Source organism: Drosophila arizonae, chromosome 2 (genome assembly GCF_054131065.1).
Source record: "Drosophila arizonae isolate 15081-1271.41 chromosome 2, UAZ_ARI_1.0, whole genome shotgun sequence".
NCBI classification, from domain to species: domain Eukaryota; kingdom Metazoa; phylum Arthropoda; class Insecta; order Diptera; family Drosophilidae; genus Drosophila; species Drosophila arizonae.
The window spans coordinates 25,125,273-25,138,202 of NC_142922.1; the positions used below are offsets into that span (position 1 = coordinate 25,125,273).

Below are 12,930 nucleotides of genomic sequence, written 5' to 3' on the forward strand. Positions count from 1 at the left end.
TTTATATATTCATTCTTTTATATATTAACTTTGGTTAGGTGTGCTATTTGCAATTAATTATTTTTATACAATTGACACGTACTCATAAACATAAGCACGTAAGTCCTATCGAAAGCTTTCTGTGAAAGAAGCCATAATGAAAAGATAATAATTACGCTAGAAGTGCAAATTCGTTATCTGATTTCTTCATTCAGCTGTCGCAGTCACAGCTGATCAAAACAAATACATACATAGCTAGCGATTTGTATAGAAAGCCAAGAAGCAGCGCCGAGGACGTCAAAATGCGAAAAACAAACATAAAACACAAGCCAATAATGAGCAGCAGTCTACGCTTTACTGACTGCCGCATGCGCTACACAATCTGCCAATATGGAGAGCAAAGCAAAAGCAAACATAAGACATATCACTATGCATATGCGCTAATGTAGAGAACAGGAAGCAGAAAGCTCTTCAGTGTTTGTGTACGTGTGATTGCCCCAAAACAGAACAAGTTATAAACAAAATCGAAAGGCAACGGAAAACGAAAAGCACTTAAATTCTTGCAAGATGTGAAGCGCACCCAAGAGCAAGTTACCCGAGTGAAATACATGAGTGTGTGTGTGTGCGTCCATGTGCATGTGCGTGTGCTTAGACACATGAATACATAAGTATTACATGTGTTTGTGAAACGACTGGCCCAAAGCGCCCGCGTCCCAAAAATCGATTTTTCGGGCCAGTGGCACATTCGGCGCACATAGCAAAACATCGAGTCGTACACGATCTGATTTAGTTAAGGGAGGCGCTAATTATAAAGTAATAGAATATTTCCATTTGATAATAATATTAAATAAGCATATAAAGTAATAGTTACACGTATTTGTGTAAATAGGAACAGTAATACGTGCCCAAAACAGTGTTTGTATGACTGTGTGTGTATGTGTGTGTTTGTGCATGCATGCAAACATAAACAAGCGTTTCAAGGTCACCACAAGCAAAAGAGGCCAAGCCAAAAATATAATGTATATTCGCTCAATGGCGCACTTGGCCAAAAATGTTTAGCAAATAAAATATGATGTGATCGTTCCTTTGTTCTCTCTTCCTCTGATCATTCACAGCAGCCACAATATGGATTCGTTTTTAAGCCTGTTCGATCCAAATCAACCAGACGATGGCTTCGACGAGGAGCAAGAGCTAAATGGCAACAGCAGCGGCAGCAGCGAGTATGAGACGGATGGTCATGTCAATGAGAGCAACCAAATCAGTGGCAGCAGCAACAACAACAACACGGGCAGTAATGCCAAAAGTAATCTAATCTTTGACTTTGAGCAGGGAGTTCTGCCCCCGGAGCCACAGCTGGGCAATGTGGAGTACAAGCTCAAATTGGTGAATCCGTCAAAGCAACGTTTTGAGCATTTGGTCACCCAAATGAAATGGCGTCTACGCGAAGGACAAGGTGAGGCCATCTATGAGATCGGCGTCTCCGATGCGGGCCACCTGCAGGGCCTCAGCGATAAGGACATGAATGCCTCTCTTACCACGCTCAAGCAAATGGCCCATCATTTGGGCGCCAGCACATCCGTACTGCGACGCAAGACAGTTGACATGCGGCGCTCGGTTGCCGAAGTGCTCGTACGCAAGATCCCTGATGATCAGCACAACATTGAGGTGCGCGTCGCCGTTTTAGGTGGCGCTGATGCTGGCAAATCCACGCTGCTGGGCGTGCTTACACAAGACGAACTGGACAATGGACATGGGCGTGCGCGACTAAACATGTTTCGGCACATGCACGAGATTCAGTCGGGTAATAAGTGAAGCTACATATAATTTTAGCAATTTCTAATTGGAGTTTCTTTTCAGGTCGAACCTCCTGCATTTCGCATGAAACTTTAGGCTTCGATGCCTTGGGCAATGTGGTCAACTACAAGTACAATGAAATGATGACTGCCGAGGAGATAAGCGATCGCTCCACAAAGCTGGTTACATTCATGGACCTGGCAGGTCATCGACGCTATATGCGCACAACGGTCCAGGCTCTGAGCGGCTACTCACCTCACTATGCGATGCTGGTGGTGTCCGCTGGCAGCGGATGCAATGACACCACTGAGGAGCATTTAGCCATTGTGCGTGCTCTAGATATGCCATTCTTTATATTGATTACCAAAACGGATATTACATCACCAGATGCCACACTGCAGGAGCTGCGCACTCTGCTCACGAATATCGGCTGCCGCAAAGTGCCGTTTGTTGTCACCAATACGGATGAGGCCATATCGGCTGGGTCGAACCAGGTGTCTGAAAACATTGTGCCCATATTTTGCGTTTCGAATGTGACCGGAACTGGACTCAATCTGGTCACAAAATTTCTCTACGTGCTGTCTCCAGGCATCAGCAATGCTGAAAAGGATCGCTTGGAACTAGAGCCATGCGAGTTTCAAATCGATGAAATTTTTCGGGTAACTGATGTGGGATCCGTTGTTGGCGGCCTGCTGGTACAGGGCGTCCTCACCGAAAATATGCCCATGAAAATTGGACCACTACCAAACGGCAGCTTCCACTCAGTTACTGTTCATACCATACATCGGAACAAGGCTCCATGTCGAGTGGTGCGCGCTGGCCAAAGTGCATCGCTATCGTTCACGCCCACCCAGGAGCTGCCACCGCTGCGAAGCGGAATGGTTCTGTTGGGTGATTCAGGAAATATAGACGAGCCATATGGCACTTACTTCTTTCAAGTAAGTTGACCGTTCAAATACTTCTGCTTGAACAACAGCAATATTTATAGCACTACTTATTTACATTCTAGGCCAAGGTTTCGGTGCTCTTCCATGCAACCGCCATTTACGTGGGCTTTCAGACAACGGTCCACATTGGGAGCATACGTCAGACGGCTGTTATACGTGGCATCATGGGTGGCGAAAAGCTGGGCACCAATGACTCGGCCTCCGTCATGTTTGAGTTCGTCGGACACCCGGAGTATGTGCGACCTGGCATGCGCATACTCTTCCGCGAAGGCATGTCCAGCAAGGGCATTGGTGTAGTCACCCAAGTATTTCCCGTCAACAAGACGCGAGCGAAGTAGATCTAACTCTACAGCGGAGCAAACGGAATTTCATCTATTTCAAAAATAGATGCGCGAATCGGCTCTGCTCGCGGACAGTGAACAGATTTGAATACTTATTAAAGCTTATCAATATATCTCAACACGGATTACATATAGAGACATGTACATATTACTTAAAACTAGAGTTTAGAGATTTCGATAAGCATATACGAGAACTGAGTATATGCTGAAATTGTAGCAGATCTTGTTTACATTTAGTTTGAGTTCTGTGATTTTTCTTTTAAGCTCAACTGCTCCAGTATATATATGTATATCTCCAGTAAACATACACACATATATATATTCTGATTCTTTAGACAATGCAATTTTAAATTAAAAACCATGTACGAATTTTAATTTCGCCCACGCCTACTTAATAAAACCTAGACGATAACATACTCCACATGACAATTGCTCGGCAATTTTATTTTATTTTAGTGAACTCACTACGGTCTACTGTCCGGCTGCTCCTTATTGCTACTTGTATCACTGGAGTGTGCTGGCAGGTTGGAGGGGCCCTCGATTTGCTCGGCCTTGGCGGGCACAGTGGATGTGAATCTAAAGAGTACGGGTATTTCGCCCAGCGACGCATTGCCATGTGCCTCCAGCAGGCGAATCCATGAGAGCAGCGAGTCCTTGGTGGAGGTCCCCGTGGCGCAGATGGCGAATATAGTTCCATCGTCCTGCTGATGTACCGAGCGAACTTTGCCCAACTGATTGTGGCGACGTGGTGGCGCACGTCCAAAGAGCGGCACACCAATCTGGGTCACATCATCTTCATCCACCTGGGCTTTGTCCAATTGCGCAAGGAACTCTGGGTCCGCATCGGCGCGCAATGTAAAATAATTGATGCGTCGATTTCGTATCCATATGTTGAACGGCCCCTCAATATAGAGCGCCTTCTGGCGGGAGTGCTCACGCAGCAGCTTAGACTGTTCGGGGCTCATGCCACTCACAATCCATGTGTCATCCAACGAGTCCTTGATCTCGCTTGTCTCAAACACATCGATTTTCGAACGTAGATCCACTGTGCACATGCGCTCCACAGCCAGCTTCGCAATTTCCAGCGTATCGTCGGGCACGGGATCAGGTAGGGGCCAGGGTGACAAATTCTTGAACTTGGGCATCCAGTACATCATGCGCCAGTATTTACGCAACGGATGTCCCTTGTTGCCGAACACATTCAACAGCATTGCCTCCATCTCGTAGTCGGGCATGACGCCGTAGTCCTCCATCTGCTCGAGCAGGTCGATAATACATTGCTGCTGTTTCGGATAATGCATGAACTCGGCCTGAAACAGATTGGTTGGTATGAACTTTCCCTTAGGCATAACATTTATCAACGCCTTGTAGACTTCCAGATCGTGCTCGACTCCAAAGTCGGGCATGTGCTTCAATGCGGCGTAGATAAACTCTACATGGTTGCGCCGGTGCACATCGCGTTCTTCAAAGATTTCCACCATTGTCAGATAGGAGTTTTTGGTCTTCTCGTGAGCGGCTGCAAAGGGATTTCGTATGCTGGGCAGGTTTTTCGACGAGCCGGCAGCTCCTCCTCTTTTCGTATTGGAGCTGTCATTTTTATGATTCGCATTTGCTTCATCCGTTGCATAATTTCTGCAATGGACCGTTGGGGCCCGCTGTCTATATATGCTTTGAGTAATTGTGCTGTTTAGTCGCAGTATGCAATGCAATTTGCGAATCATTTTTATTTAAAACAAATGTTTTTCTTATAAATCTAAGCTGACCGATTATAAAACAACAACAAATGCATTTTACAGCACTGCGAACTCGCAATCAGCTGACATCAATATATCGGAACTATCGATATGAGACTGTGCAAGACGATGAAAGGTAATCGAATATATCTTTGCGCTGTGTTCGAATGTGCTGCCAATCAGAATTTATCGTGGATATTGACCCAAGGATTTACTTGCAATGACTTAGAGGGATAATTATATTAAAGTATTATTTTGATAATTAAAATCGATGAATATTTATACCACCAAGAATGTATATCAATTTTCAATAATTTAGTGCTACATATCAAATATCACATCAAATATCAATTGATCATCGATGAGCGCCTAGACCCGCCCCCATAGATCAGTCAAGAATATGTTGAACTCGTATTAAACATTCCCTAATAATGCGATGAAAAGTCATTAGCCCGCATGTTTGACTGAATGATCTTAAATATTTATTCACCAGCTGCTTATGTTGCAGGGATATAAAACGTAATTTTCGATCTTTTGTTTATGATGCCAGCAAAAGACGAATGCGCTGATAGAATGCGTCATTAAAATATCAATGCAGCGGGCGCTGTGTGAATCATGCACAGAGCTATGCGCTGAAAGCCAAACGTCATCAGCGGAGTCAATCAGATTACTTTTGTTCTTCTCTGTTCCTCTTTCTTTGCGGTAGCACTTAACACTACTTAACGGTATACATCGGTCGGTTAGCGAGAAAATCGACCACATTAACCACAAAACGAGATCTGAAATAGATCGTCAATATTTTAATCATAGACTACTTTGATGTTGTTAACTCTCACTAATTAGCTAATTTAGCAGAACTAAATAGAATGAATATTGCTTTTCCATCCAAACATGACCTCTGATTCACTTTTTAGCATACCTACATATGTGCATATCTATATATGTGTGTATGTATGTATTTATGTAGCCAGCAAATAACAGTTGACCATTTGTCTCTATTTGACGCTCTGAAGAGAAGAATCATAGAAGAATCATCATTTGGGACAAGATACGATTGACGTTTGACACACAGCTATTGCGAGCTGTGCTTCATATGATTATGATCTTACACAATTTTCAGTATAGTCAATTATTTAAAAATAAATAGTAAACATTGCAAACATATCGGTAAGTTTGTTTATATGTATGTATATATATATATATCTCTGTCTATCCCTGGGACACATTCTCTTTACCTCGTACTTTCTGTCATTCATAATCGTAAATTATATCTACTGCTTCTGTAGTAAGCGGCTAATTAGAACTACTGATTCGATTTTTATGATTATTTTACTTTATGGACTTTTCAGATTTCACCAACTACAATAATGATACAACAATACAATAACGCTTTATCTAGTTTTTTATTGGGCCTCTTACAATTTCTCAATGTTTGGCAGCTTTCGCAATGTCCTCTTAAAGACACACACACTGACTCATACTAAATTTAGGTACAGTATGTGAGTGTGAGTCGTCATGTTTTAAACTGCCGCCATGCATACATGTACGTTTATATGTATGTATGTCAAAACTCTTCTTATCTACACACATTTAGCAAAAGCACTCTTATATGCATTTCTTCATGGGCTGAATCTACAACAACAATAAAATGGTTTCATGAAACTCACTCATAGATTCTTATACATATATACATATGTATCTATGTATAATACAATTGCAGAAATCAGATAAAACAATGTCGATGGCAAAATACCTATATTTAAAATTTCGGAAATAGGCAGTAAATCAATAAATTATCTTGATCAATACAATAAAGATATAGTATGTCTCAAGTAAATTTTTTTATCTAGAGCTGTCATGTGGACTTTGGTCTTGTTATAGCTTGTCTACTTAGCTGTACATATAACATTAAATAGGGGTATCATGGCGTATGCACATATGTGCATAGAATTATATAAACGATTTCCCAAGTATTTAACTGACAATTGCATTTAAATATATAATATCAAATTTCCAAATATGTACATACAGAGACTATGATTACCTGTCGCATATAGTGTATATACTATTCGACTTAGATCTGCCTTCCTGCTCCCCCCTTACTGGGGATGTGTTTGCGCTGAATGCGCAATTATTTAGACAGGAAGTCAGCCGGAGCTGCTGGCAGAGATGCAAGACGAGGCTGGAGCTGCCGCCGATCTGCAGCCGGAGAGATGGACGTGGAAATGCAAACAGGCGCACAGGGCGTGTGACAAAACAACAACAAAGCAAAAATTCAAGTAAATAAATGAAAAGCCAAACAGCGGCTGCATAACTGAAATAGCAGCAGATAAAAATAAACAAAACGCGCGCACGCGCGCTCTCTGATGACAGACAAAGGGCAGAGCCGAGCTAGGGATTGGATGTGGAACTAGCATACACACATATTTACATATATGTATATGGTGTATATATATAGAGATAAATGTGTATATTTGTAACAGCAGCAGCAGCAGCAGACGGACTACAAACAAATGAAAAGTTTATCATGTGACGGCGGCATTAGAAAAAAGAGTCTGTAATAGGGAGGGCAGCCTCCGCCCCCGCCTCCGACTCGACCCTATGCCGGGGAGGCAGCTGAAAAACTTGCACGCTACCCGACTTTCCATTAGAGAATTGTTGACAGCGTAAGCCAAAATATTTGGGCAGCTGCGCGTCGGCCCGAGTGGGCAACAATGTAATCGAATATGCCAAAAATAGTTTAATTTGCTCTCTTTTTATTATTTACGGATCATCGCTCGATCGCCTGACCAAACGCTGACCATATGCTGTTAGCGGAGCCCAGAAAAACTATTGAGATACAGCTACAGCTACAGCTACAGCTACAGATGCATCAATGTCAGAGCTATGGGAAGGGGGAGGAGGGCAGCCGAACATTTTTTTGATTTTTCATGCGCCACGTATCGCATTACCTTAATAGAGTCCAAGTGCATATAAAGTAGAGCCACGGCGAAAGCAACCACCAGAGCGTCCCAGTCAAGAGGTCACCACACCCAGGTCCATAACTCATCTGAACCCGAGTCAAGCGCTCACTGAGCTGGCCTAACAAACTCTTTTGTTCGCCTGTGCATTAGAAAGGCCCAACAAGAAAAGAAAAGAAACGAAACGAAACGAAATGAATTAAACAAAAACAAAAACAAAAAAACAGGAAAAATCTGAGACAATCAAAAGGCAAAGGCGAGGCAATAAAAAGGCAAAAAACAACAGAAAACGCAAAAGACGGAGAAAAACCAGTTGGAAAAGCAGTCGCAATCTGAATGTCTACATATCTGGCGATGCTGGCCTCCCCTCCCTCCCCACTCTTTCTGTGAGTGCCTATTGTTTGGCATTTTCCGCGCGGCTGGCTCTGCCGAGCGACAATTGTCGCTGGTTCTCAACCAGTTTTGGGTGTGAGAAACTAACGGAACGCTAAGATTTCCACAAGTGGGTCAGTTGGCGGTGGCAGTAACTGGCGTGCGGCATGCAATGGCCGCTACTGAGGCATGCCACACGGCAAGGCAAGGCAAGAGGCCAACACCAAGTGCTGACCCACTTGCAGGCGCTGGTTTGATTTATTCAAGCGCTGACAGTCCCCCGACAAGATGTGAATATACATGGGATATATAGATACACAGACACGCATATGCATGCATATACACATATGCATGTGTTTATGCATTTTCTCACATGCATATATCATTTCGAGCTGTGCATCTATCAACAACAACAGACGCAACTCGTTCCTTCGCCTCGTGAATTATGAGCTGGACATTGGTCACTCGAAACGGGCCAGCTGGGTGGGTCCCTGGCCTGTGAGAGCGCGACAAACTCCCAGATCACCTTTGCCGTTGCCCTTGTCTTTGCCTTTGCCTAATTGCGGCTGCCGTGGCTATCTATGCGCTTAGCCACTGCACGCTGGACACTGGACACTGGACACTCCGCACAGCCGCAGCGAAATCAGCGCTGCAATCGGAGGCGCGTGAGATTTATGAGCTCTCAGACAGCGGGCAACTATTGCAATTAGGCGTACCCCCAAAATAAACCAGGCACATAGAGCAATATCTGTATGTACTTATGTATATGTATGTATGTATATTTATGTGCCTGCCCGAAAGCCGAGATAAATGAACCAAATTAGCACTGTGGACGACAACAACAACGACGACAATTACAAATGTGAAACGTGTGGAAGCTGATATACGAACCGGAACTGTTCTTGTCGAACGAACGCATGCATACATACACATACATGTACATACATACATATATCTTTGTATTTGTATACGTGTAGAATCGGTTAGGCCCAGCTTTGCTTGCACTTTTTAGGAGGGCCCCCTTTGTGGATCGTATCTATATTTATTGATCGTATGCCAAAACCAATCTGTCGCCGACGTCTGTTGTCTTTCACACAGATCTCGAAGGCGAGGGTGTATATTTCTAAAATAAATGCTCTGTACTCGATTGTCGTACGCGGAGATCTTCTTCTCCTTCTAGCATTATACGTATGTACATGCGATGCTCGTCCAGCGAATTCGATCCCTTGGAACTCGAGTGTCTCTATTACGACATTTCTTTCATGGACTTGTTTAAAAACTATACTCCATAAGTTAGTTAGTTAAGATTTGGATATTTTTAGCATTCTACAGTGGTATAAAAAGCTAACAGAAACTTCATTTAGATTGAGCTGAGATGATTACTAGTAATTTCAAACGAAGTCAAATTATAAACTCAAACTAATGTATATACATGTATTTAGATATATGTATTTAGTGTCACTTTTCTCACTTTCGGTTTTATTTATAAATAAAATATTCTCTGCTCATCAATAATAATATACGATTATAAAAATTTTAATACTTTTTCAAACTATAAATAGTTTGTAACCCTATTTTATAAAAGCAATCAATTAAATCTTTTCTATTTATATATGTATATAATAGTACATATGTATATAGAATGCATATATGTATATCTCTAATGTATATACATATTTAGTAGACATATGTACATATAAATTACAGTTGCTCAATGTCTCTTGCTTGACATTAGAACGAGAGTTCGGATTTGCTGCTTCTTCATTGCAGTCGATTTGAAGGCATTCCGGCCTTTTGAGAGCAGATGTTATTTTTACCCCTCCTACCCCTTACCCCTTAGCCGCCTGCCGCCCCCTCCCTCTCTTGAAAAACAAGAATTTGCGTTCTCTTTGAGCCGCACTGCTGCACAGTTCGAGTCGCAACTAACACATACCCTATACGACTGCTGCGCAATATTTTCGATCTAAAAAATCATTAATTGATTAATTGCATTTTTTATACAACTAAAGCAACATGATACTAATTTGTTTATCTTTGAATATCAATTTGCTTAATGGCCGGATCGAAGTATAAACACTCATTACTGAAGTATAAACATCATGCATCATAGTTGGGCGCAATTACGGCTTCAGCTGCGAATAAAAATTTGTCTTGGAATTCTAATTAATAGCATTGTCATATTATGGGCATTAATGCGTGTAATTAGTATTCGTATTAGTGTGACTTTATATTTAATCATAAGTATTTAATCAATTTCATTGCATTTATAAATAGTTGCCGACATTTTTATGGGCTTACATACATTTACAGGGTATCAGACAAAGCAGAAGAATACAAGAGGAGTAAGAAAAAAAAAAAAAAAAAACCAAAGCACTTGTTCAGCCATGAGCTGCGGCTCAACAACATGTTCAGGACCCGGAAGGACTGGCGGGAAGAGGTGACCGAGTTCCAGGTGGTGCCCGGTGCCCGGTGCCCGGCTGCGTCTGATTCAGGTTTTGGTTTTGGTTTTTGGCGCAAAAATTCGCTCAAAATTGGCAGCAGGTATTTCGCCAGGGAAGCAGCGCAGCAGCAGCCGCACAAATTGGCGCAAAATTTACAGATGCCTCACAAATACACTGAAACAAAATGAGAACAGAGGGCACACTGAAGACGACGCGCGCCGCATTGTCGGGGCATGATTATTTCTCAGCTGTGCGCCAAATTTATTATCTCTGAGAGGGAGCAGCAGCAGCAACAACCATAACAACAACAACAACAACGACAACAACAACAACAACAACAACGACAGTGATGTGCAGCGAGTGCCGATCCCACTTTCGCCACGTTTCGAAATGCACCCAGTCGCAGTCGAGCCGCCCCACGCACTAAAAATAGATTGTCGACGGCCCTAATGCATCTGCTAGATACTTTTTATGCTCTGAACACATTGGAAATGGGGTTTCGCTGCGAATTTTAAATTTACATAAACTCGTATATACTCGTGTACTGTGTCTATTATATGTATTATTTTATGCATTTATTTCTTTATTAATTATAAGTTATTGTCGATAAAAATTGGTACACCCACATATTCTCCTGATTTGAGTAGATTGTAGAGAAACTTCAGATTGAGTCTCTTGGTAGATGCCACCACAGCTCCCTTTCTGAGTATTCCTGTGTTGCTACGTGTGTAATGCGCAGTTACACATATGTACACACATGCATACATACACATATACATACGCATGCACGCGCATACACAATGCAGGCTGGGTCATTTGTTTAATGAGCTCATTTATTAATTGGGCGATCGTGACGTCAGCGCCCAGCAACGGGACACACAGCCACATACACATGTACGTAGACACAGGGCACAGATACAAAGCGAAGAAAGGAAACTAACCCTCTGTCTCTAACTATGTTAATGTCTGTGGCATGCCTCGCGTGCCACACACTGCCTCCTGCCTCCTGCGTTATACGTACATATGTATGTATGTATGTATGCGTTCTATCTATTGCACGAGTTGCCGATGATGACAAAGTGAACGAAAAACCCGAAACAACAAATCGTCAAATACACAACAGCATCTGATTTTGTGCTGCGTAGTAGGAAAAAAGTCGCTCAATAGCAGGGCGGTCACGTAGCCCGCGTGTAAATGTAACACACGCACACACTTGCATATGCATATTCATGTATACGTGTGACTGTGGGTGCTCGTGTGGGCAGAGCAACTGGCGCTGTAACCAAGTGGGCTAAACGCATTTTCAATGAAAATGACGCATCCGATTTGAGACCCACTCTAAGCATATACTCGCTTGCCAGGTAAAGAGATATTTCCGTTTCGTGTTATATTTAAGGCGAGCGATATAGCTACTATGTATTTATTTACTGTTCGTTTTATTAAAGAATTATAAATACAGGTACATATTTTTGCCATTAGCATTGGATAGACTCAAATGTGAGCGAGTATTTTGTAGTTGATTCCACCCGAACGCAATATGCCTCATTTTTTTTTTTGGCGCGAGGGTTGATTTTTGCATGGACCTGTGTACAACCCTCGCGCCGCACCCTTATTGTTGCATACGCTGTCTGTTGGGGGCAGGTAAGTTTTAGGTAGCAATTGGTGCCCAAATCGAAAAGAGTTCTGTGAATTATACATACATATATAAATGGGTAAATGATCAATCCATTTAGCCAATAAGCGTGGCATAACGTTTGGTCAAAGCAAAACACACAAACGAAGCAGACGCGAAAAACGCTACCACGATCGTATAACAGTAACGTGCCCACAGTATACGCTACACAATTTCACACACACATATACACACAACAATATTTCTATGTCGTTTTCAAGCTGTTTTCACTTTCGTTTGCGGGTAACGCTCGAACGAACGCTTAAAGCGCGAAAGTGTTTGTTCGTAGTATTTGTAATTTATTTATTTTGTAAACACGACTCACTAATTATGCCGTTTAATGCTGCATGAAACTGGCTTTGACCTTGGACTAGGAACTAAACATCATTAAAACATTAACCCATAACAACAATAGACGCAAAACAATGTAAGATTTACTAAAGTAATGAACATACAAATATACATACTCACATATGTATATAAAATCTCAAGTCTCACTCAATCGTCTAGCCTCTGTTAAATGCTGCCAATTCAACTCCACATTGAAATAACAGCGACTAAGAGAACATTTTCGCTCTCAAATGTAGAGAGTAAACAAGCAAGTACTTAGTACTGCGCCTTTCAAAATCTGGCAACAACTGTCAGTGTTGCCGTTTTGGCTTATTTTCGGCCGGATCTGGCCTATTTTCAA

The 12,930-nt window shown here is 42.2% G+C and overlaps 2 protein-coding genes across 2 annotated transcripts; one reads left to right on the forward strand and one right to left on the reverse strand.

The window, feature by feature from the left end:
* Window positions 1-1,104: 1,104 nt before the first annotated feature.
* On the forward strand, window positions 1,105-3,490 carry LOC108621660 (GTP-binding protein 2). Its single transcript, XM_018019097.2, has 3 exons — window positions 1,105-1,780; window positions 1,837-2,711; window positions 2,783-3,490. The coding sequence occupies exons 1-3, from the start codon at window positions 1,105-1,107 to the stop codon at window positions 3,056-3,058; spliced, it is 1,827 nt and encodes a 608-aa protein (XP_017874586.2). The 3' UTR covers window positions 3,059-3,490.
* ECSIT (evolutionarily conserved signaling intermediate in Toll pathway, mitochondrial) lies at window positions 3,491-4,885 on the reverse strand. The gene has a single exon (XM_018019100.2). The coding sequence runs from the start codon at window positions 4,780-4,782 to the stop codon at window positions 3,526-3,528; it is 1,257 nt and encodes a 418-aa protein (XP_017874589.1). The 5' UTR covers window positions 4,783-4,885; the 3' UTR covers window positions 3,491-3,525.
* Between the last annotated feature and the right edge of the window lie 8,045 nt (window positions 4,886-12,930).

Bases quoted from the DNA above. Each gene is read 5' to 3' on its own strand.
- ECSIT (XM_018019100.2), bottom strand. From the start codon at position 4,782: ATGATTCGCAAATTGCATTGCATACTGCGACTAAACAGCACAATTACT.
- LOC108621660 (XM_018019097.2), top strand. From the start codon at position 1,105: ATGGATTCGTTTTTAAGCCTGTTCGATCCAAATCAACCAGACGATGGC. The intron at 1,781-1,836 runs GTAATAAGTGAA...GTTTCTTTTCAG, and splicing joins CATGCACGAGATTCAGTCGG to GTCGAACCTCCTGCATTTCG. The intron at 2,712-2,782 runs GTAAGTTGACCG...TTTACATTCTAG, and splicing joins ATGGCACTTACTTCTTTCAA to GCCAAGGTTTCGGTGCTCTT.